At 40.1% G+C, this 24,242-nt stretch overlaps 1 protein-coding gene across 4 annotated transcripts in view; it reads left to right on the top strand.

The window, feature by feature from the left end:
* Nucleotides 1-400: 400 nt before the first annotated feature.
* The window catches only part of BLOC1S5 (biogenesis of lysosomal organelles complex 1 subunit 5), a 479,535-nt gene continuing 455,693 nt past the window's right edge, over nucleotides 401-24,242 (top strand). For 2 of the 4 annotated variants that reach the window (XM_064362968.1, XM_064362967.1), the window contains exons 1-2: nucleotides 430-550; nucleotides 2,211-2,293. In XM_064362968.1, coding sequence (XP_064219038.1) covers nucleotides 439-550; nucleotides 2,211-2,293 — 195 coding nt within the window. In that variant the 5' untranslated portion in view covers nucleotides 430-438. Of the gene's footprint in view, nucleotides 551-2,210; nucleotides 2,294-22,179; nucleotides 22,310-24,242 lie in introns of all 4 variants that reach the window. The other 2 variants (XM_012440293.3, XM_021672672.2) reach the window with 2 other exon arrangements.

The raw sequence follows: 24,242 nt of genomic DNA, 5'->3' as shown, positions 1-24,242 counted from the left end.
TTAATCTCTTATTGTTCCTAGTTTATAAACATTATCATATGTATATACAGGAAAAAACACAGTATATACATGGTTCGGTACTATATGCAGTTTCAGGCATCCACTGGGGGTCTTGGAATGTATTTTCAGCAGATAAGGGAGGACAATTGTACTGGAATGCACCAGCTTTGAGTCAAATAACCAGGCCTCTGAGTTTAGCTCCAATGTTCAAACATCTGCCTATTCCAGCAGCATCCGCCCTGATCCAGCATGGCGGCACGAGCTTCTGCCAGTTCACACCCTGGCTACACAGCAGGCGCCTTTCCGGAACCGCCCTCTGGGTAGATTCAATTTCTCCGGCGCCCTGTGATGACGCAAAAAAACCGGGGCGCATCTTGTAAGCTGGCAGCCACGTTTGCGCAGGCGCAGCGCGGATGCGGGTGGGCGGAACCGGTCGGGATGAGTGGCGGAGGGACAGACACCCCTGTGGCTTGTGAGGCCGCCCCGGGCGGTGGCAGCAAGAAGAGGGACTCCCTGGGAACGGCGAGCTCAGCGCACCTCATTATCAAGGGTACGGAGTGTCAGAGCTATAGTTCCTGGTGGATCCCAGCGTAGCCCCACCTCCCAGGGGGCGCCCTCTGACCCGGGCCGACCCCTGGCTCCCGGGCTGGCGCGCGTGCGTTTGTGCGGGGCGGGCGAGTCGTGGTCGGTCCCAGCCTTTTTCCCCTCGCCAAATGCGTCCCACTTGAGCCAACCAGCCCAACTCCTCGTGCTTCCCCGCTTTCCTGTGCCGTAGCCTGAGCCATCAGGCCCGCCCCCGTCCATTCCCCAAGCTCAGGACCCCTGGGGGCAGAACCTCTTTGGGCAGCCTCGCGACCAACGTGTAGTGTAAAGGACACTGAACCTGGGCGGCGGGAGGCAGTCGCTTAGGAGTCAAGTGACTTCGGGTCATTGGCTTTGTGCACTCTCCTACCCGGTCTGTTGCTGGTGGTGCGAGGAGTAAGTGAGATACACTTAAGAAAGCGCTGTATAACACCGTAAAGAGCCATTCACGTTTAGAAATATACATGTGTCCTGTGTGCTTTGAGCTGAAAGAAGGTTACAACCTAGATTGTCACGGAGCCGACATTAGGTTTGATTCCTAAAGCTCACAACGCTGTTTCCTGCGGGAAAGTCTTTGACAGTTGAGTTGTAGTTCTTTATATATACCAGATAGTTATGTACAGTGCTTGTATTCATTCGTGTTTTTTCTACTTGGCATACTTAAGAAGATATGTCCTAATAAAATTCACTAAAATAGAGAATTGAAATCTGCCCATCGTATGTCTGCAAAAATGAAAAATTTGGAGAACATTGCCAGTGAATGAACATGAATAATACATATTCTTACTCAGATTTAATTTCTCAAAGAATTTTGAGATTTACATTTTAAACTACATAGTTGTAACTAAGAATAATAAACTGACTCACCAAAAGACTTAAATTTAGACCTTCATTTCTTAAAAGACTTTTTCAAACTTATGAGAACGAGACTTAAAATGAACATTCACCACCCACCTTAATAAATAATTGAAAGCCCCACTGTGTCTTGCTCTAATTGCAGTCATTCTCCTCCCTCCTCTCAAGGTAGCCACTATCTGCAATTTGGTGTGTATTATTATTGTGCATTTCTTTGTAGTTTTGTTGCTTCTATATGTTTCTATATCAAAAGGAAGTATTTTGAATATTTTAGAGGTTTATGTAAATGGCTTTAATCCTTCTGAAACCTGCTTTTTGATTATATTTATTATAAAATATGTATTACATTTTTTATTATATTTATGTTGATAAGTGTAAGTCTGGTGTATTTATTTTTAGTTGCTAATTTATAGAATTCCGCTGTGTGAGTATGAGGAAAGTATTTCCCTTTTTTCTTTTGATATTACACCAATGCTGTAATAAACATGTATAAATGGCCTTATTCATTTGTGCAAGAGTTTTCTAGGCTACACACCTATGTGTGAAAATGCTAGGTATACAGGTCTTCAACTTTATTAGATATTGAAAGATTGTTCTGAAAAGTAGTTGTATCAGTGTACACATGAACTGGCAGTGGATGAGATTTCCTCTTAGTCCATAGTCTAAACTGGATTTTAACCTTCATATCTTCGTGGGGAAGGGAGAGAATAAAACAAGCTAGAGATTACGCCATTTACCATGGATTAACCCTGAATTTCATTTTATCTTTATAGATCTTGGAGAAATTCATTCAAGGCTTTTGGATCACAGACCAGTTATTCAAGGAGAAACTCGTTATTTTGTAAAAGAATTTGAAGTGAGTATTTAAACTTATTTTATAAAAGTACTTCCCTAAATGTTAGTGTGTTATTATACAGAAGAGAAATTCCCCAGTTTTAAAATCCGATTTCAGTTTATATGTTCGTAAAATATATGAAATAAAAATTATGAAGAAGTAAAAATGCTTGTTTCTAGTGGGATAAGTTCAAGACTAAACAACAGCAGGAGACATAAGTTCTGGTGCCTACTCTAGGGTATTTCATGTCTGTTGATCTTGGGTGTTTTTAATCTATAAAATGAGATATCGTGGGAAAAAAAGGGATTTTAGAGATTGATGGGTCTGAGTTTTCCAGACCCATTTTCTGTATTTTTTTCCTCAATTGAGACATCAGCAATCACTCAAGCAGTCAAATTAAAACCTGAGAATTATCCTTGGCTATTTCCTTTCTTATAGGTTCCACATTCAGTGACCACATCTTCTAGATGTTACCTAGATGGTTACCTCATAAATGTCCATTCTGTCTGACAGGTGTGCCTGCTTTATCAACCAAGTCAAATCCAGTTTTCACCCTGCTGCCAGAGGAATCTAACATTATTTCACTTTTTAAAACCCTTTGGTAATATTTCTGTCAGCAGGATAAAGTCACAGCGTTGTTCTGTGACCTGGCCCCTGCTTTTCTAGCTTAACCACCTGCCACTCTTTACCGTACATACTATATTCCAGCGATACTGATACACGAACATCCTGCTTCATATTACTGTGGTTTTGTACATGTATAATTAGTTCATTGTGCTTTGAGCAGTAACTTCTCAAACTACTGTTGGGATGGTAAATGGTGTTACACAAACAATTCTGTGATTCTGTGTAAGTTGGAGTTTTTTGCAAATGAGACTTACTAGTCAGGATGTGTGAACCTGCCGAAAGGAGAGAACCTTTTAATAAACCCAGTTGTTACAGAGCAGTCAAGATAGAGGGCCAGAGCTGTTGCATTAGATAGATAACCATTTCTGGATGCAAAAGATGCTGTGACTCCCCCGGGCACAGTGGCTCATGCCTGCAATCCCAGCACTTTGGAAGGCCTAGGCAGGAGGATCATGAGGTCAGTAGTTCAAGACCAGCCTGACCAACACAGTGACACCCTGTCTCTACTAAATATACAAAAATTAGCTGGGTGCGGTGGCTGGCACCTGTAATCCCAGCTACTCCAGAGGCTGAGGCAGGAGAATTGCTTGAACCTGGGAGGCAGAGGTTGTAGTGAACCAAGATAGCACCATTGCACTCCAGCCTGGGTGACAGAGCAAGACTTCATCTCAAAAAAAATAAAAATAAAAAGATGTTGTGACTCAAAAACTGCATAATACTTCACAGGGTATGTGCATCTTAGAATATTGTCTGGTACCTAGGAATTAACTAGGTAAATAACCAAGTTTCTTATACGTGTTAATGTATAACAGATTATACATGTTAACTGGCATGCATAATTGGTTCAGTTAATATGTTAACGTGTATAATTGGGTCAGTTAACATGTTAATTAACATGTTGATGTTAATTAATATGTATGTTAACATGTATAATTGGTTCATTGTTCATTAAGCAGTAAATTCCCACAATCTGATTATACCACATTATCATTTAAAAATTTTTTTAAAGTCTTTTTGATCTTTTTAATCATTTATTTATTTATTTGTCATTATTATTTATTACGCTTATTTGAAATAAGACTAATGTAGGAGAAAATTATCCAGAGACTATTCCCTTACCATGCTGTGTCAAAATGATTACCAATTCCTTAGTAAGAAGAAAGTGTAGGCCAGGCGAGATGGCTCACTCCTGTAATCCCAGCACTTTAGGAGGCCGAGGTGGGCATTTTCACTTGAGATCAGGAGTTTGAGACCAGCCTGGCCAACATGGCAAAGCCCCGTCCCTATTAAAAAAAATTTAAAAATTAGCCGAACATGGTGGCATGTGCCTGTAGTCTCAGCTACTTGGGAGACTGAGGCAGGAGATTCTCTTGAACCCAGGAGGTGGAGGTTGCAGTGAGCCAAGATCGGGCTGGTCTCAAAAAAAAAAGGCTCTGTCTCAAAAAAAGCGAGGTTCTGTCTCCAAAAAAAAAATAAGAAGAAGAAGAAGGAGAAAGTGGAAATTTCTATACAAACTTGCTATAAGTTTTTTACAGTGTGTTGTATAAATATGTTCTTAAAATTGTATTGAGTTTTCTATGTATAGAGTGTGTATTTAGTTCTTCTTAAATGTGGGAGTTATATTTTCTTTTTTTTCCCTCCTCCTTTTTTTCTCTTTTCTTCTTTTTTCTTTTTTCTTTTTCTTTCTTTTTTTTCTTTTCCTTTTCTTCGTATTTTCTTCTTTTTACTTTACTTCAGCAACTATACTATCAGCAAATCTACCTCCAAAACCTTAAATCTTTCTACTTATCCTTCTTGCCACTACCCCCATCCCAACCCAGCTCACAGTCAGCCCTCACCTGGACATCTGCAGTCGGCTCCTACCTGGTCTCCTGGATTTCAGTCTTATCTCTGAGAAATAACCTTTCCTATACAGTAGCTAAATGGTCTGTCTGTAAATCCGATCAGACCACGCCCTTGCTTAGCCTCCTCCCACTGTGGCTTTTCTTTACAGGACAGTGCACTCCAGCTCCTTGGCTGTAGTGAAGAATCCTGGATGATCTCTAACTTCTACTTGTCTCTCACACTTTATTGTACACAACTGTTCACTCCTTGTGTTTCAGCCACAATGCTTCCTTTTTCTTTAACACATCATGATTGTTACAGCATCAGCAATTCCATCTTCCTAAGATGCTGCTACTTCTCATTATTCGCATGGCTCATTATTTTTGGTTTAGATTGCAGGTTAAATATCACCTCTGGCCCTTTAATCCAAAGCAGTCACCAGTATACTCTCTATCATGTCACCCTAATTTCCTTCTCTATGCAGCACTGTATTCATTTCTAAGTCTGTATAATAATTTACCACAAATTTAACAAGGTCAAAACAGCTTACAGTGTAGCAGCTGATTATATAAAATCAAACAAAATGTGTTGAGCACTTATTTTATGTGAGGCATAATATCAGGAACTGACGATACACCAGTTAATAAGACAGACATAGTCCTACCCTTCATTCTTACAGTGCTTTGAAGAATGGTCTTTATTATTGAAGAGTGGTCTCTGAAGGGCTGAAGAACATTTCATCCGCTAAGTTTGAGTTGCTTTTCTTGGAAAGTACTGGACCCAGTCTTTTCACACAGTGACCAACACAAGACCAATTCCCTCCCCAATGGGTCTTCCCAAGGGTTTAGAGTAGCACAGTAACTTTCCTATATCTCAGGCTTAACTGCCTTTTCTGTCTATTGCACACTAATATCTCCTCTCAAATTAGAAGGAAAAACCTCAACTTGTTTTATAGGCTTTAGGTTTGAATATATATCTGCATTATTTATAATTCTTTTTTTTTTTTTTTTTGAGACCAAGTTTCACTCTCGTTGCCCAGGCTAGAGTGCAGTGGCATGATCTTGGCTCACTGCAACCTCCGTCTCCCAGGTTCAAGTGATTCTCCTCCCTCAGTCTCCCAAGTAGCTGGAATTACAGGCATGCCCCACCATGCCCAGCTAATTTTGTATTTTTAGTAGAGACGGGGTTTCTTCATGTTAGTCAGGCTGGTCTCAAACTCCTAACTTCAGGTGATCCTCCCGCCTCAGCCTCCCAAAGTGCTGGGATTACAGGCATGAGCCTCCATGCCCGGCCTATTTATACTTCTTTTCTGTGTTGGCTGAAACAGTGATATCAGATGTGGTCTTTGCCCAAAGTGGCATGGTTAGACAGACAGGGAAGAGTGATGAAGCAGAGCTGATGGTACCTTCTGGAAGTTTTATCTTTTCTGTACCATTTAAATATAGGTTAGTTTAGGAAAAACTGGCTAGCACTTAAAGCTCAAGTTGCTTATATGTTTAAAAAACTTAATGTCTATGGCAACAATGACCTTTTTCTTCATAAAATTTTATTTGTAAAAGAAGGGAATAAGTACCACAAGGTGGCAGCATTACTTAAATTATCGAAGTACTGTTGAGCTATTTTAAGGTCTGTTTTCATTAATATTTAAGGACAGTTGACTGTCTTTGTCCCGACTTTATCCTAACTGTTTTTCCCTTGATTCCAATGAACATTATGGACAGAGATTGCTAAGGATCTCACCTTTCAGGTGGAGTCCTTCCAATGAGTATTAATGTAATAGTGTCAGTGGGCAAAGGCATTGTCCTCTGTGCCACTGTCTTTCTAGCCTTACAGGAACTGTTTGGCCTTTCGCGTGTGGAGCAGAGCAGAGACTCATGGTAGTCAACAAGTATTTAGACATGCTTATAGAGTACATAGTCCTGTTAATTAACGTGTATAATTTAGTTTTTAGCAAACTTTATTCATGCAGTGCTTTATGGAATAGTTACTGAATACCTATGTATATCAGTAAGGAATGTGTTTAGTTAATAGTGACAGATACTGAAAAATAGTGGATTTAACAAGTGCGTAATTTTCTATCATAATAATGCAGAGTTTAGAGTTAGCTTAGGGCTGGAATGGTGGCTCTGTGATGTCAGCTTTTTCTTCCAGTTTTACCTTCTATCCTCCTGGGATTGTTGCCTTTGTCCTTATGCTTACAAGGTAGCTTTTTTTATTTTTGTCTTGAGACAGGGTCATGCTCTGTCACCCAGGCTGGAGTGCAGTGGCACGATCATGGCTTCCTGTAGCCTCGACTTCCTGGGTTCAGGCAGTCTTCTTCCTTCAGCCTCCCAAGTAACTGGGACCACAGTAACCTGTCCTCTGAATGGAGCTGCATAGCTCCCCTCTCTGTTCTTAGTTGTGTTTGGCTTTGAATTGAGAGACCATTTTCTTGTACATATAAATTAGTCTGCCCTAAGGAATGCAGCAGTTTTCCCTGTTCTCTCTTGATTCTTCCAGATTACAATGCCATGACTGGCTAATTATTTTTATTTTTATTTTTATAGAGACAGGGTCTCACTATGTTGCCCATGCTGGACTTGAACTCCTGGGCTCAATTGTTCCTCTCACCCCAGTCTCCAAAGTACTGGGATTATAAGCATGAGCCACCATTCTGGGCCTACAAGGTGACTTTTGGACCTCCAGCCATTACATGTGCATTTCATGTAGCTAAAAGGAAGGCAGGTGGGAAACAGCTGGCAGTCTCTGTTATAGGCATGTTACCACTCCAAATAAAATTTAGGTGTTGATAGCAAGAGAGAAGAGGATGGAGGCAGAGGAACCTGTCATACCAGACATGTAAAAATAAACAAGAAACAGTTCCTACCTCTGTGAAGTTTACCATTTAGGGAGAAGAAAGGCATGTAAACAAAGAATCATCATGATGTAATTATTAAAATAAAATAAGTACAAGAAACTTGAGAGCCCAAAAGAGGAAACAACTCCAGAAGCAACTTCTAAAAGAGCTCAGGGAAATTTTCATAGAATGTGGGTAATGTTTGGACTGAAAGAAAAATAGGTGTTAGGAAAAATGAAGGAAATGTTGGTTAAAATTAGAGGCAAAAAGAGAAGTGTTTAATAGTGCAATAATTATAGGAGTTGAGAGGGATTGTTATAATTAATTCCAACATGAGTTAAATTGATCAGGAGGAAATTCTTCAAAAGGCAGCACAAACAAGAATTTCACATGACATCCTGATTTCTTGTTTTTAGTTACGATTACTAGAGACACTGTCAGATTATTAAATATCAGGTTAAAACATCATTTTATCAGACTATCTGTTCCATATAACACGTGATAAGTTTATGTATACACTGTATGGTTTTAAATCTTGTGATTGAAAGAAAAATGTAAATGGTATCAGTCTCTCGTTTTCTCCCTAATGCTATCAGGTTACATCAGAAACCGAGCTTTATGAGTGCTGAGCTTTGCTCTGAGAATTTTCATGCCAGAAACAATATACATATATAAATAAACAAATGTTAGTTTATATTCTTCCTTGTATGTTAAGTGTGGACAGTACCCCTCAGTTAAAAATACCAGCATAAAAACAAACGCATACCAGATGGTGAGTTTAAGGGAAGAGACTTTCTAACACCTTTTTTGTGTAATGTGTGTAATAGTGTCATGGGATGGTTTTTTTTTGGAGACAGAATTTCGCTCTTGTTGCCCAGGCTGGAGTGCAGTGGCATGATCGCAGCTTACTGCGACCTCTGCCTCCCAGGTTCAAGCGATTCTCCTGCGTCAGCCTCCCAAGTAGCTGGGATTACAGGCATATGCCACCACGCCCAGCTAATTTTTGTATTTTTAGTGCAGATGGGGTTTCACTATGTTGGTCAGGCTGGTCTTGAACTCCTGATCTCAGGTGATCCAACTGCCTTGGCCCCCCAAAGTGCTGGTATTACAGGCATGAGCCACTGTGCCAGTCCTTTTTGTCTTTTAAATTAATTATTAATGGGCTGTTAGAGAGGTATGGCTACTAATTCACTTACTGTATGTAACTACCAGTTTGCCTGCTACAATAAATAACCCTTTAAATAAGTGGTTCTTTACTTTCGTAGGTCATGGACTCCTTTAAGAATTTTTTTCCCCTAAAAAATGCATAGGGAACATATGTATTCAATTTGACTACAATTTCAGGAGCACCCTGGAACCCCAAAGCCCACCCATAGGCCCCAGAATAATAACCTGTCCTCTGAATGGAGCTGCATAGCTCCCCTCTCTGTTCTTAGTTGTGGTTGTCTTTGAATTGAGAGACCATTTTCTTGTACACGTAAATTAGTTTGCCATAAAGAATGAAATAGTTTCATTGTAATCCTCCAGATTACAATGCCATCTGGAAAAGGTGGCGTGGCTGTGGCACAGTTTTATGTTTTGTTTTTTTCTCTTTGAATATGTCTAAAAACAGAGCAATTACAGTAGCAAAGCCAATCTGCATCTGTAATAAAACCAGGGGACAGTATCCCCATGATACCGATGGCCAAGTCACCAACAGCTAAAAGGCTTCTGTAGTATCAGAACTGCCAGAGGGAGTGGAAAGAATGCAGAGGGACTTGTGAGAGCCTTAAGTGCTAGACAACCTCAAAATTCCCACCAGATAATTTGGGAAGCCTGATGGGTGTTTTAGTCTGTTTTCTGATGCTATAACAGAAAACCTGAAACTGAGTAATTTATAATGAGGAGGAATGTATTTGGCTGACAGTTCTGGAGGCTGGGAAGTCATCAAGGGGGTTCATCTGGTGAGTGCCTTCTGATGGGAGGCAGAAGACAAAAAACGGTGAGGGCTGAACTTGTCTACTTGTAAGGAACCCATTCTTTTGATAATGGCATTAATCCATTCATGAGGGCACATCCCTTATAACTAATCACCTCTCCTTAGGCCCCACCTCCCAACACTGTGGCTTTGGGCATTATGTTTCCAGCACATAGGTTTGGGGGATACATTCAAACCATAGCAATGGGCCATTTGGAGAGCAGCAGCAGAAACTCGGAGGGGACTTCACAGGCTCCAACTTAGGAGTGGGTGCTAGGGGGCTGTAGGAAAGCCTAATGGTGCCAAAGCAGTCCAAGGCTTTGTTACTCCCAAACCAAAACACTCTTTCACAATCATGTTTTGCACTGTAGAGAAACTTTAGGAAACTGAACACTTTGAGAAACAGTAAAAAAGGGAGTTCTACAACTCTGAAGTTAAAAAGGCTGTTCTGACCACCCCTCCCTTCTAAAATAGTGCAAAACTAATTTCACTGAAAATTGAGCAAAAGTCAAATCCCACACAATTTATTAGAGGATAAAGAACTGAATAATACTCCTCAAGGAAATAAGAGAGATTTGACCACACAAAAAATAAAACTATAACCTAGTATTTTATTTTATATACTTTTTGAGGTGGAGTCTCACTCTTCTCCCAGGCTGGAATGTAGTAGTGCAATCTCGGCTCACTACAGCCTTACCTCCCGGATCAAGCAATTCTCCTGCCTCCGCCTCTTGAGTAGCTCGGATTACAGGCACATGCCACCACACCCGGCTGATTTTTGTATTTCTTAGTAGAAACAGGGTTTCACCATGTTGGCCAGGCTGATCTTGAACTCATGACCTCAGGTGATCCACCCGCCTCAGCTTCCCAAAATACTAGGATTACAGGCATGAGCCACCATGCTCAGCCAAACTAGTATTTTAACATGAGCTCCAGGAGCATAAGAAAATTATAGAAGCAAGGAAAGAACAATATAACTCATAAAAGGAAAAACTCAGAAATGATCAGGTAAAGTAGAAACAGCAAAAATAAAAGGTAAGGTGAAATAGTTCAGGAAAAAGAAATTTAAAGACATTTCATAAATGAAAACTAAACTAAAAGGAACACAAGTAAATAAACAACTGAAGAGTCCTTAAGTGAAGTTGAAAATTGCAATGAAAAATTGAAATATGTGTGATAATGAGCTGCTAGATTAGAAAACTAAAGCAATATAATAAATATAAAATATAAATACGAAAACTAGAAGTGAAAAAACAAACTTTCTTGAAGTAAAGTACTACTAAAATTATATTGAAGGGCACACTACATTCAAGGAAAGTAACCCAGAATAGATGACACAGATAGTTACCAATACATCTATTAGACTTTATAGAAAAATGTTATTTGGGCATCCAGACAAAATGGCTAAGTCCTTTATAAGGGGCAAGAAAACACAGTAGTTAACAGATGTATCTTATCTCATGCCAGAAGACAATGGAATAACAGCCAGGGATTTTATATCCAGCCAAGCTGACTCCCAGGTACAGGAACCACACACACTTAGGTCATGCAAGGACTCTGGGATGATTGTTCCAATGACCCTTTCCTAAGGAAAGAATTTCAGCTAAGCAAAATGATTAGAGAGGCTTCTACCTAACAATAGTTGGTAAGCATTCAGTGCACATTTACTTACAGAATGATGAATAAACCATAAAGGCAGACAGTGTAATATCCAGTGGCTCTATGTTCTGACTGTGAAGATGTAGTATAATTCTTAGAAAATAGAAGGAGACGGTGAGGGCATGTGAAATTAGGATTTCCTTACTGATTGCCTGTAAATATTAACTGGAAGTAAAAGGATGCTATTTCAAACTGGATCCCAAAAAGGAGGGAAAAGCTGGGAAAAGATAAGATTATCACCTAGTATTAATATTGCTATAAATAGGGAACCGATAAACAATCACCAAAAAAGTGACGGTATTATATACAGAGGTATCATGTAAAGTATAGTTTGGGTGTCCCTAATCAAAAATTCCAGAATCCAGAATGTTTCAATGAGCATTTTCTTTAGGTATCATATTAGCACTCAAAAAATTTTGGATTTTGGAGCATTTGAGATTTTGGATTTTCGGGTTAAGGATACTTGATCTGTATTAGTATAAACATAACCATGAGAACAAGAATACCAACTTTTCTAAATACTGAAAGACATACCAAAAAGAGAGAACAAAGACCACATAAAGATCTTATATGTATATTAGGTGTGTGTGTTTATGAATTTGACTCATGAAGTGAAATAAGACAAGTACGTATATCATGTTTTTGTTAAAAAAAGAGGGAATTTTGGCTGGGCACGGTGGCTCATGCCTCTAATCCCAGCACTTTGGGAGACCGAGGCAGGTGGATCATCTTAGGTCAGGAGTTCGAAACCAGCCTGGCCACCATGATGAAGCCCCATCTCTACTAAAAATACAAAAAATTAGCTGGGCATAGTGGTGCATGCCTGTAATCCCAGCTACTCAGGAGGCTGAGGTAGGAGAATTGCTTGAACCCGGGAGGTGGAGGTTGCAGTGAGCTGAGATCGTGCCATTGCACTCCAGCCTGGGCAACAAGAGTGAAACTCCATCTTAAAAAAAAGGAACTTAAAAATATGTATAATATTTTGGTATATCTCAGAAATATCGTGGGTCTGGTTACAGGCCTCTGCAGTGAAGTGAATATTACAATAAAGCAAGTTAAACAAATTTCTTAGGTACCCAATTAATAGAAAAGTATGTTTACATTATACCATAGTCTATTAAGTGTGCAGTAGCATCATGTCGAAAAAACAATGTACATACCTTAATTAAAAAATACTTTCTTGCTAAGGCTGGTAATCATCTGAGCCTTCAGCAAGTCATAATCTTTTTGCTAATGGAGAATCTTGTTTCGATGTTGATGACTGCTGACTGATCAGGGTGGTGGTTGCTGAAGGTTGGGATAGCTGTGGCAATTTCTTAAAATAAGACAGCAATGAAGTTTTCCACATCAATGGACTCTTCCTTCTACAAAGATTTCTCTGTAGTATGAGATGCTGCTTGGTAGCATTTTACCCACAGTCGAAGTTTTTTCAAAATTTCAGTCCTCTCAAACCTTGCTGCTGCTTTATTGTTTAAGTCTGTAATATTCTGAACCTTTTATTGTCATTTTAATAGTGTTCACAGCATTCTCAACTTGTCTTTCTAAGTGTAATCATTTCTAGCTTTTGATTTAAGATGAGAGTTGTGCGACTCTTGCTTTACTTGAACGTGTAGAAGCCATTGTAGAGTTATTAATTGGCCTAATTTCACCAGGAGTAGATTCCATCTCAAGAAACTGCATTCTTTGCTCATCCATAAGAAGCAACTCCTCATCTGTTCAAGTTTTATTATGAGACTGCAGCAATTCTGTCATATCTTCAGGCTCCACTTCTAATTGTTTTGTTTTTTCCACCTCATCTGTAATGGTTTCCTCAGCTGAAGTCTAGAACCCCTCAAAGTCATCCATGACGGTTAGAATCAACTTTTTCCAGGCTCCTGTTAATGTTGATACTTTAACCTCTTCCCATGAATCATTAATGTTCTTAATGACATCTAGAATGGTGAATCCTTTCCAGAAGATTTTCAGTTTACTTTGCCCAGATCCATCAGTGAAATTACTGTGGCAGCTATTAAGAAAATTATTTCTTAAATAATAAGTCTTGAAAGTCAAAATGATTCCTTAATCCGTGGCTGTAGAATGGATATTGTATTAGCAGACATGAAAACAACATTCATCTTCTTGTATATCTCCATCAGAGCTCTAGGGTAACCATGTGCATTGTCACTGAGCAGTAATATTTTGAGAGGAGTCTTTTTTTCCTGAGCAGTAGGTCTCAACAGTGGGCTTCAGTAAACCGTACTGTAAACAGATGTGCTGTCATCCAGGCTTTGTTGTTCCTTTTATAAAGCACAAGCAGAGTAGATTTAGCATAAGTTTTTAGGGCCCAAGGATTTTTGGAATGGTACGTGAGTACTGGCTTCAACTTCAAGCCACCAGCTTCATTAACCCCTAACAAAAGAGTTAGCTCATCCGTTGACCCTCTGAAGCCAGGCGTTGACTTCTCCTCTCAAGCCATGAAAAAGTCCTAGGTGGCATCTTTTGCTAACAGCAGGCTGTTTCATATACATTGAAAATCTGTTGTTTAGTGTAGCCACCTATGAATCATTAATGTTCATGGTTCATTAATGTTCAGTTGGTGACAATGATCTTAGCTAGATCTTGCAGTCTGTATTAGCACTTGCAGCTTCACTTTGTACTTGTATGTTATGGAGATGGTGTCTTCCCTTAAATCTCATTAACCAACCTCTGCTGGCTTGGCTTCAAACCTTCTGCAGCTTCCTCACCTCTCTCAACCTTCATAGAATTGAAGAGAATTAGGGCCTTCCTCTGGATTATGCTTTAGCTTAAGAGAATTTTGTGGCTGGTTTCATCTTCTATCCAGACCACTCAAACTTTCTCCTTATTAACAGCCTAAAGGCTGTTTCACTTTCTTATCATTCATATGTTCAGTGAAATAACATTTTAAATTTTCTTCAAGAATGTTTTTTTCTACCAGGCGCAGTGGCTCACACCTATAATCCCAGCACTTTGGGAGGCCAAGGCAGGTGGATCACCTGAAGTCAGGAGTTCTAGACCAGCCTGGCCAACATGGTGAAACCCTATCTCTACTAAAAATACAAAAAAAAAAAAAAAAATAGCCAGGCATGGTGGCACATGCCTGTATCCCAGCCACTCAGGAGGCTGAGGCATGAGAATCACTTGAACCCAGGTGGCAAATGTTGGGGAAAGAAAAAATGTTTCTTTTCCATTATCATCTTGGCTAAATATCTGGTGCAAAAGACCTCATGTTCATCCTGTTTTGGCTTTTAACATGTCTTCCTCACTAAGTGTACTCATTTCCAGCTTTTGATTAAAGTCAGAGATGTATGACTCTTTCTTTACTTGAACACTTAGAGGCCATTGTGGGGTTATTAATTGGCCTAATTTCATTGTGTCTGGGGGAATACGGAGGCCTAAGGAGAGGGAAAGAGATGGGGCAACGGCTGGTCAGCGGAGCAGTCAGAACAAACCCAACATTTATAGATGAAGTTCATGGTCTTACATGACTGGTTTGTGGTACCTCAAAACTATGACGACAGTAATATCAAAGATCACTGATCACAGATCACCGTAACAGGTGTAATGGTAATTGTAATAGTAATGAAAACTTGTGAAATATGAGAATTGCCCAAATGTGACACAGGGACACAAATGCTGATGGACATATGGCACCAATAGACTTGCTTGAAACAGGGTCGCACAAACCTTCAATTTGGGGAAAAAAAAACACAGTATCTGTGAGGCATAGTAAAGTAAGGTATGCTTGTGTACACTTAAAAGTATATACATCTGACAGTCACGGTGGCTCACCCCTATAATCCCAGCACTTTGGGAGGCTGAGGTAGATGGATCGCTTGAGCTCAGGAGTTTGAGACTAGTCTTGGGAAAGATGATGAAACCCTGTCTCAACAAAAAATACAAAAATTATCTGTGAATAGTGGCTCATGCCTGTTCTCTCAGCTACATGGAGGCTGAAGCAGGAAGATCTCTTGAGCCCAGGAAGTGGAGGTTGCAATGAACCAGGATCTCACCACTGTACTCCAGCCTGGGCAACAGAGTGAGACCCTATCTCAAAAAATATATATATATTTACATGTATACATTTATACATGCATGTATATATTTAACAGTGGTTAGTTAAATTGTTAATAATTACCTAAAGGGAAAGCTATGGAGGAAATGGGGTGCAAAGGATAGGAGTGGAAGCTAGACTTCTTTGAATATATTTTGTTTTACAGATGTAGATTTAAGGCACAAGCCTATGTTTTTGGATAGTGACATTGCTACTCAGAGAGAAATTGTTCCATGCAGTTTCAAGGCACAGTGATTTGACTTTACATCCTAGAAATATACTTTCAAAACAATTTTTAAAAATCTTAAATTTTTTTTTAGTAATTATTTTGTTGATGGTAGTATTGGTATTATTTGATTGAATCAGTGATAAAACAATTATGTTGGTGTTTTGATAACTGGAAAGAAACAGATAAGACAGAAGAGGGTAATTAGAAATTCTGTGGTCTTGAATTTGACTATCGATATGAACTCAAGATATATCTATTCTTTTTAAAAATACATATTTCCTAGCCTTGTTCACTGAAAAGTTAGAAACAGTGACCAACCTGATAGCAGTGAGCAGCCCTTGTGCTTGGTCTCCAAATTCCATTTCTACATCCCAGTGGGAGTTAGACACCTGCTCATTCCAAGTCCAGAGCAGGAAATGCAGAGGGTGAACCTGGAGCATCAGGTCATGCCAGAAAGCAAATGAGATACTACAAAATACTGGAGTTTTGTCTGAAGCATTCCAGAGCCAGCTTGACTAGGCTCCCACTGGACAAAGCTGAGATCATCTGAGTACCAGTTATCTGGTGCAAAAGACCTCACATTCCTCCTGTGAGAAATACTGCAATGGATTGAAAAACTTCAAATATCTTTAAATCTGTGTGTCATAGGGATATGTACAAACAGACAAAAAACCTCTTTTAAATCACCTTTAGTGGATACTAGAGAGCCAACTCATTGTTTTTGAAACTGGTAAATAAGGGGGAAAGAATCAAGTGTTTTATTTTGCCTTTTGTATGTGAACATTCCTCAGAGTAACTAAGTTGTCGATGGAGGCAGTTTCTCTTCGTAGAGTATTTCTGCTAGTAAACAAAGACAGAATGCTACCAAGATGCTGTCGACAGTATACAACTCATATCTGAAACATTATTGCGAACAGAAAACAGAACCCTGAATTTTATCAAGGCTTTAGTTCTAACCACTAATTTACAGGAAAGAGAAGAGACAAAGGAGTATGTTAAATTACACCATGGGGATTCATTCAGCAAACAACAGACTGTGGGAAACTGTGCAGAACAAATGACTCACTTTTTTCCAACAAATTGCAAGGGAAAACAGTGAAAGGGGAAAGCTATTGGTTAAAAAGGACTTAAGAAACATATTAAAATTGTAGTATATAAAACTTGTTTAGGTTGTGGTTCAAACAAACTGGGGGATAAAAAAACATAGGACATTTGAGGGAATGTGAACACTACTTTGATATTTCATGATATTAAAAAATTGTTGGCCAAGCGTGGTCAACAAATGTCTTTTATAGAGACATAGGACAACCCTGTCTCTATAAAAAATACAAAAATTAGTTAAGTATCGTAATGTGTGCCTGTAATCCCAGCTACTTGGAAGGCTGAGGTAGGAGGATCACTTGAGCCAGGGAGGCAGAGGTTGCAGTGAGCCAAGATCATGCTATTGCACTCTAGCCTGGAAAACAGAGACAGACTCTGTCTCACACACACACACACACAAATTACTATTGACTGTGTGTATGTGTGTGTGAGAGAGGTAGTCTTATTATTTAAGGTGAGTCTTGTGTTTTAAAGATACTAATATATGTTGAGACCAAGCATGGTGGCTCATGCGTATAATTTCAGCACTTTGGGAGTCCAGGGTGGGAAGGTTGCTTGAGCCCAGGAGTTTTAGGTCAGCCTGGACAACAAAGTGAGACCCTGTCTTTACAAAAAAAATTAAAAAAAAGAAAAAAAAAGCGAGGCGTGGTGATGTGTGCCAGTAGTCCCAGCTAGTTGGAGGCTGAGGCAGGAGGATTGCTTGAGCCCAGGAGGTCAAGGCTGCAGTAGCCATGATCACATCACTGCACTCCAGCTCACATCACTGCACTCCAGCAATGGTGTGATCTCAGCAACAGAACAAGACCCTGTTTCTACAACAACAAATAAAAAAGATACAGATTGAAATATTTACAGTTGAAATGATATACTTTCTAGGATTTGCTTCAAAATAATCTAGAGGGGATGAGGTATGGTGTATTATGGCAGGGGGAATCAGTCATGAGAATTGCTGAAACTTGGTGATAAGCATATGAGAGTTCATTATATTATTCTCTCACAACTTTTTTGTAAGTTGTTAATTTTTTATTATTTGAAAATTAGAAAAATTAAGAAGCTGGCCATATAAGAATGGCTCAAAAAAGATAAAAAACCTCAGTAATATAACTAACTTATTATTTTTTCACAGTCAAGTTTACCAGTCTTTTTTATAGTAAACTTTTTGTTTTGTATTAATTTTAGATTTGTAAAAAAATTGCAAGGATAGTACAGAGAATTCCCATATACCCCTGTATTAGTTTGTTTTCATGCTTCTGATAAAGACATACCCAAGACTGGGAAGAAAAAGAGGTTTAATTGGACTTACAGTTCTACATGGCTGGGGAGACCTCAGAATCATGCGGGAGGCTAAAGGCTCTTCTTACATGGCGGCAGCAAGCAAAAATGAGAAAGAAGCAAAAGCAGAAACCCATGATAAGCCCATCAGATCTCATGAGACTTATTCCCTGTCATGAGAATAATGTGGAAAATACCGGCCCCCATGATTTAATTTCTTCCCCCTGGGTCCCTCCCATAACACATGGGAATTCTGGGAGATACAATTCAAGTTGAGATTTGGGTGAGGATACAGCCAAACCATATCATTCTGTCCCTGGCCCCTCCAAGTCTCACGTCCTCACATTTCAAAACCAATCATGCCTTCCCAGTGGTTCCCCTAGAGTCTTAACTCATTTTAACATTAATCCCAAAAGTCCACAGTCCAAAGTCTCATCTGAGACAAGGCAAGTCCCTTCCACCTATCAAAAGCAAGCTAGTTACTTTCTAGATACAATGGGGGTACAGGTATTGGGTAAATCAGCCATTCCAAATGGGAGAAGTTGGCCAAAACAAAGTGGTTACCAGCTCTATGCAAGTTCAAAATCCAGCAGGGCAGTCAAATTTTAAAGCTCCAAAATGATCTCCTTTGACTTCAGGTCTCACATCCAGGTCACGCCGATTCAAGAGATGAGTTCCCATGGTCTTGGGACACTCCGCCCTGTGGCTTTGCAGGGTACACCTTCCCTCCCGGCTGCTTTCACAGGCTGGTGTTGAGTTTCTTTGGCTTTTCCGTGCATGGTGCAAGCTGTCTGGATGATGGTGGCACTCTTCTCACAGCTCCACTAGGCAGTGCCCCAGCAGGGACTCTGTGTGGGAGCTCCGACTCCACATTTCCTTTCCACACTGCCCCAGCACAGGTTCTCCATGATGGCCCTGCCCCTGCAGCAAACTTTTGCCTGGGTATCCAGGCATTTCCATACATCTTCTAAAATCTAGACAGAGGTTCTCAAACTTCAATTTTTGACTTCTGTTCACTCACGAGGTCAACATTACATGGAAGCTGCCAAAGCTTGGGGCTTCCACCCTCCGAAGCCACAACCTAAGCTATATGTTGGCCCCTTTCAGCCACAATTGGAGTGGCTGGGACACAGGGCACCAAGTCCCTAGGCTGCACACAGCACAGGGGCAATGGACCTGGCCCACGTAACCACTTTATCCTCCTAGGCCTCTGTGCCTATGATGGGAGGGCCAGCCATGAAGGCCTTTGACATGTCCTGGAGACATTTTCCCCATTGTCTTGGGAATTAACATTTGGCTCCTTGTTACTTATGCAAGTTTCTGTAACTGGCTTGATTTCTTGTCAGAAAATGAAATTTTCTTTTCTATTGCATTGTCAGGCTGCAGATTTTCTAAACTTTCATGCTCTGCTTGCCTTATAAAACTCAATGCATTTTACAGCACCCAAGTCACCTCTTGAATGCTTTACTGCTTAGAAATTTCTTCTGCCAGATACCCTAAATCCTCTCTCAAGTTCAGAGTTCCACAAATCTCTAGGGCAGGGACAAAATGCCACCAGCCTCTTAGCTAAAACACAGTAAGAGTGACCTTTGCTCCAGTTCCCAACAAGTTTCTCATCTCCATCTGAGACCACCTCAGCCTGGACCTTATTGTTCATATTACTATCATCTTATTTGTCAAAGCCATTCAGCAAGTCTCTAGGAAGTTCCAAACTTTCTTACATTTTCCTGTCTTCTTCTGAGCCCTCCAAACTGTTCCAACCTCTGCCTGTTACTCAGTTCCAAAGTCACTCCCACATTTTCTGGTATTTTTTCAGCAATGGCCCACTTTACTAGTGCCAATTTACTGTATTAGTCTGTTTTCACTCTGCTGATAAAGATATACGCAAGACTGGGAAGAAAAAGGTTTAATTGGACCTACAGTTCTACACAGTTGGGGAGGCCTCAGAATCATGGTAGGGGTGAAAGGCACTTCTTAACATGTTAGTGGCGAGAGAAAATGAGGAAGAAGCAAAAATGGAAACCCCTGATAAACCCATGAGATCTTGTGAGACTTAATCACTATCATGAGAATAGTATGGGAAAGACTGGCCCCCCCACTTGATTCAGTTACCTTCCCCCTAGGTCCCTCCCACAACATGTGGAAATTCTGGAAGATACAATTCAAGTTAAGATTTGGGTGGGGACACAGCCAAACTGTATCAACACCTTACCCAATTTCTTTCATTATTTAATTTGTTATATTACCATGCTATATTTGTAAAAACTAAGAAACCAACATTGATACATTACTGTTAATGAAACACCAGACTTTATTTGAATTTTACCAGTTTTTCTATTGTAGTCCCCTTTCTACTTCAGAATCTAATCTGGGGTACCACATTGCATTGAATTATCATGCCACCTTAGTCTTCTTTGGTTTGTGACAGTTTTTCAGCCTTTCCTTATTTTTTTTGACCTTTACATAAGTCTTGAGTACTGGCTAGGTATCCAATCTGAGTTTATCGTTTTTCTCATGACTAGACTGGGGTTTTGGGTATTGGGAAAGAATGCCACAGAGGTGAAGTACCCTTATCACATTACATCAGAGAGCGCATGCTATCAACACACCACTGATGATATGAACCTTCTTGGCCTGATTGAGGTCTTATTGCATTTGCTGATTTTCTCTACTATAGTGTTAATATTTTTCTCTTTCTCTGTTCTATTCTTTGAAAGCAAGTTACTAAGTATAGCCCACTCTTATTTTGGGCAGGGAGGGTGGTTTTGCTCTACTTTCTGGAATGGAGATGTTTTTGGAGTTCCTAAGACCACCTGCAGGTTCAGTGATTCACTAGAAGAACTCACAGGAATCAGCATAAGGCCATACTTGTGGCAAGCTTTTTTATGGCAAAAGAATACCAAGCAAAATCAGCAAAGGGAAAAGGTGCTTGGGAAGCAGTCTGGAGGAACCCAGCTAGAAGCTTCCAAGAGTCCTCCCTCGGTGGAGCCACACAGGATGCACGGAATTCCCCTTATAGACAGGTTGTGACAACACATGTAAAGTGTAATCTTATAGGGAAGCTTGCCTGAGCCTAGGAGTCCAGGGGTTTTACTGGGGGCTGGTCAAGGAGGCATCCTCTGCCTAGCATGTCCAACATTTTCAGACTTCCAGAAGGAAAGAGGTATTCAACATTAATCACGTTGTTTGCGTAAACCAGGGGTGTCCAGTCTTTTTGCTTCCCTGGTCCACACTGGAAGAAGAATTGTCTTGGGCCATATATAAGATACACTAACAGTAACAATAGCTGATGGAAGAATTGTCCTGGGCCACACATAAAATACACTAACAGTAACAATAACTGATGACCTAAAAAAGAAAAAATCACAAAAAGATCTCATAATGTTTTAAGGAAGTTTACGAATGTGTGTTGGGCCAAATTCAAAGCCATCTTGGGCCGCATGCAGCCCGTCTGCCGTGGGTTGGGCAAGCTTGCTGTAAACCGTTTAGGCACAGTGACCTACTTTTATAATTTATGGAAGGGTTTTATATCAATGTAGGGAACTGTTTACTACTCAAGTTTCCAGCCCCCAGCCAGGGCCAACCTTCTGAGGAGGGCTTTTTAACGATAATAGTCTCAGGCCTTCAGTGTTCTTTTCTGCATAGGGAAGTATTTAGATAGTACTTTCACTACCCATTTTTATTTTGAGGAAAAAAAAAGAAATAAGATAAAAAATATAGCACATAATAACAGAAGCTATATGATAGTAAGAATGACAAAATGAAATTTAAGATCAGATAGGGGTGTTTAATTTCCTTCTAATAAAACGTGGCAATCTGGGCCATTTTTCTTGTTCTTTTAGTATTTTTCTTGCCAATTTTTTAACATTGCTATAAAAATATTACTCACATTGCAACTTTTGGTGCTCCAAAAGCATTTCATAATTTTAAAAATGCCTCCGGGTTGTAAGGCATTTATTGCCAAATAATTAGAAGAAGGCTGCATAAATTTTCAGTAATAAGTCATAACCTAACAACCAAAACCTGGGTGGATAAGATTTAAGACACAATATGGTTGGGTACAGTGGCTCACGCCAATAATTCCTTCACTTTGGGAGGCTGAGGTGGGCAGATCACCTGAAGTCAGGAGTTTGAGACCAGCCTGACCAATATGGTGAAACCCGGTCTCTAGTAAAAAAAAGTAATAATAATAAAATACAGGAGGCTGAGGCAGGAGAATCGCTTGAACCCGGGAGGTGGAGGTTGTAGTGAGCTGAGATTGTGCTACTGTACTCCAGCCTGGCTGGCACAGTGAGACTCTGTCTCAAAAAGAAACTACAGTATTTATTAGTCATTTACTTTCTTTTAATAGGAAAAACGTGGTCTTCGAGAAATGAGAGTTCTTGAAAATTTGAAGAATATGATCCAGGAAACAAATGAACATACTCTTCCCAGATGTAGAGACACAATGCGGAACAATCTGAACCAAGTTCTCCAGAGATGTGAGCCAGCAATTTTTTTTTATTGCTTTTCATTTCAAATGAATGCTACACCAAAATATATTTTCTTGAGTATTAATTATGGTGGGAGGTGGTGAGGGAAAGTTCTTAACCTGGATACATGAGAGGGAAGCCCAATTACAGAGAAAGTAGTTTTCTAGTGATTAATGTGTGTTGGCATTGATGTTAAAAGCATTAATCTCCAAAGCAAGATGTGAGCATCTGTGGTGCACAAGACAATCTGTTTAGTATATGTGAAAGTCAGAACATTTTTCACCTATTTTTACAGTTTTTTTTTTTTTTGAGACATAGTCTCACTCTGTCTCCCAGGCTGGAGGGCAGTGGTGCAATCTTGGCTCACTACAACCTCCGTCTTCCAGAGTCAGGTGATTCTCGTGCCTCAGCCTCCTGAGTAGCTGGACTACAGACATGCACCACCACGCCTGGCTAATTTTTGTATTTTTAGTAGAGATGGGGTTTCACCATATTGTCCAGGCTGGTCTCAAACTACTGGCCTCAAGTGATCCACCTGCCTCAGCCTCCCAAAGCACTGGGATTTTTTACAGGCATGAGCCACCACACTCGGCCTATTTTTACAAAAAGTTTTGTCTAGAAAAAACAAATTTGAGGCTGGGTGCCGTAGGCATGGCTGTAATCCCAACACTTTGGGAGGCCGAGGCAGGTGAATCACGAGGTTGGGAGTTTGAGACCAGCCTGGCCAATAAGGTGAAACCCCATCTCTACTAAAAATACTGAAGTTAGGAGGGCATAGTGGTGCGCACCTGTAGTCCCAGCTACTTGGGAGGTTGAGGTGGAAGAATTGCTTGAACCCAGGAGGCAGAGGTGGCAGTGAGCTGAGATTGCATCACTGCACTCCAGCCTGGGTGACAGCAAGACTCCATCTCACTTTTTTGTTTACCAGGAACTAGGAAGATCTGAGATGATCTTTTTCACATAGGAGACTAGAGGTTTTAGCTTTATTCAGAAAATAATCCTTTCATAAATGTTTACATTTTATCACTTTTTTTCATTAAGTAAAGTCTGTTAATGTGGAGAGATGGTTGATCAAAATGAATATATTATTAATATTTTTAGTATCAAATCATAACGAAGTAAATTCAAGTTTATTAGTAACTGATTTAGAAATTTTAAGTATTTCAGAAACTCAAGATTTATACTGCCAATATTCAGCTCATTCAAGTGATGTGTAAGAAGGAGTTCAGGAGCAACAAGTGGGGATAACACTGGTAAATAATGATGGGTTACTGAAGTGTAAAATGGAACAGATCTTTCTCAAGGGAAAAAAAGCCGGAAAAAAAAAAACACACACACACACACAAACTGACCTGCAGTAGAATGGCTGGTGAAGAAAGGCAGCAGAGAGACCTTGGTGAATAGCTGAATTAAATAAGTCTTTGTGTCCAAGTTGAAGTTAATGGTCTCATGTACTCTAATGCTGAAAGGAGGTTGGAGAAGATACATCTCCCAGATCACATTTGGTTTCTCTGAGTGGAAGAGCAGATAGGCTTTTGCGTATTGTGACAGACATGCCCTCATTTGTTCATAGACACATCCTTAACCCTGTCAGACATTCTAATTGGCATGCTAAAAGGAAAACTCCAATAGTTATCAATAAGAATTATTTATGTATGAGGCTGGGTGCGTGGCTCATGCCTGTAATCCTAGTACTTTGGGAGGCCAAGGTGGGTGGATCATCTGAAGTCAGCAGTTCAAGATTAGCCTGGCCAACATGGTGAAACCCCCTCTCTACTGAAAATACAAAAATTAGCTGGGCGTGTTAGCAGGCGCCTGTAATCCCAGCTACTCAGGAGGCTGAGGCAGGAGAATTACTTGAACCTGGGAGGTAGAGGTTGCAGTGAGCCAAGATCGCGCCATTGCAGTCCATCTGGGTAAAGTAAATGTTTATCATCGTCCC

The sequence above is a fragment of the Aotus nancymaae genome, unplaced genomic scaffold (assembly GCF_030222135.1).
Source record: "Aotus nancymaae isolate 86718 unplaced genomic scaffold, 86718_ANA_hifiasm-v0.15.2.pri h1tg000051l, whole genome shotgun sequence".
Classification (NCBI taxonomy): domain Eukaryota; kingdom Metazoa; phylum Chordata; class Mammalia; order Primates; family Aotidae; genus Aotus; species Aotus nancymaae.
This window is presented reverse-complemented; position numbering and strand designations above follow the sequence as displayed.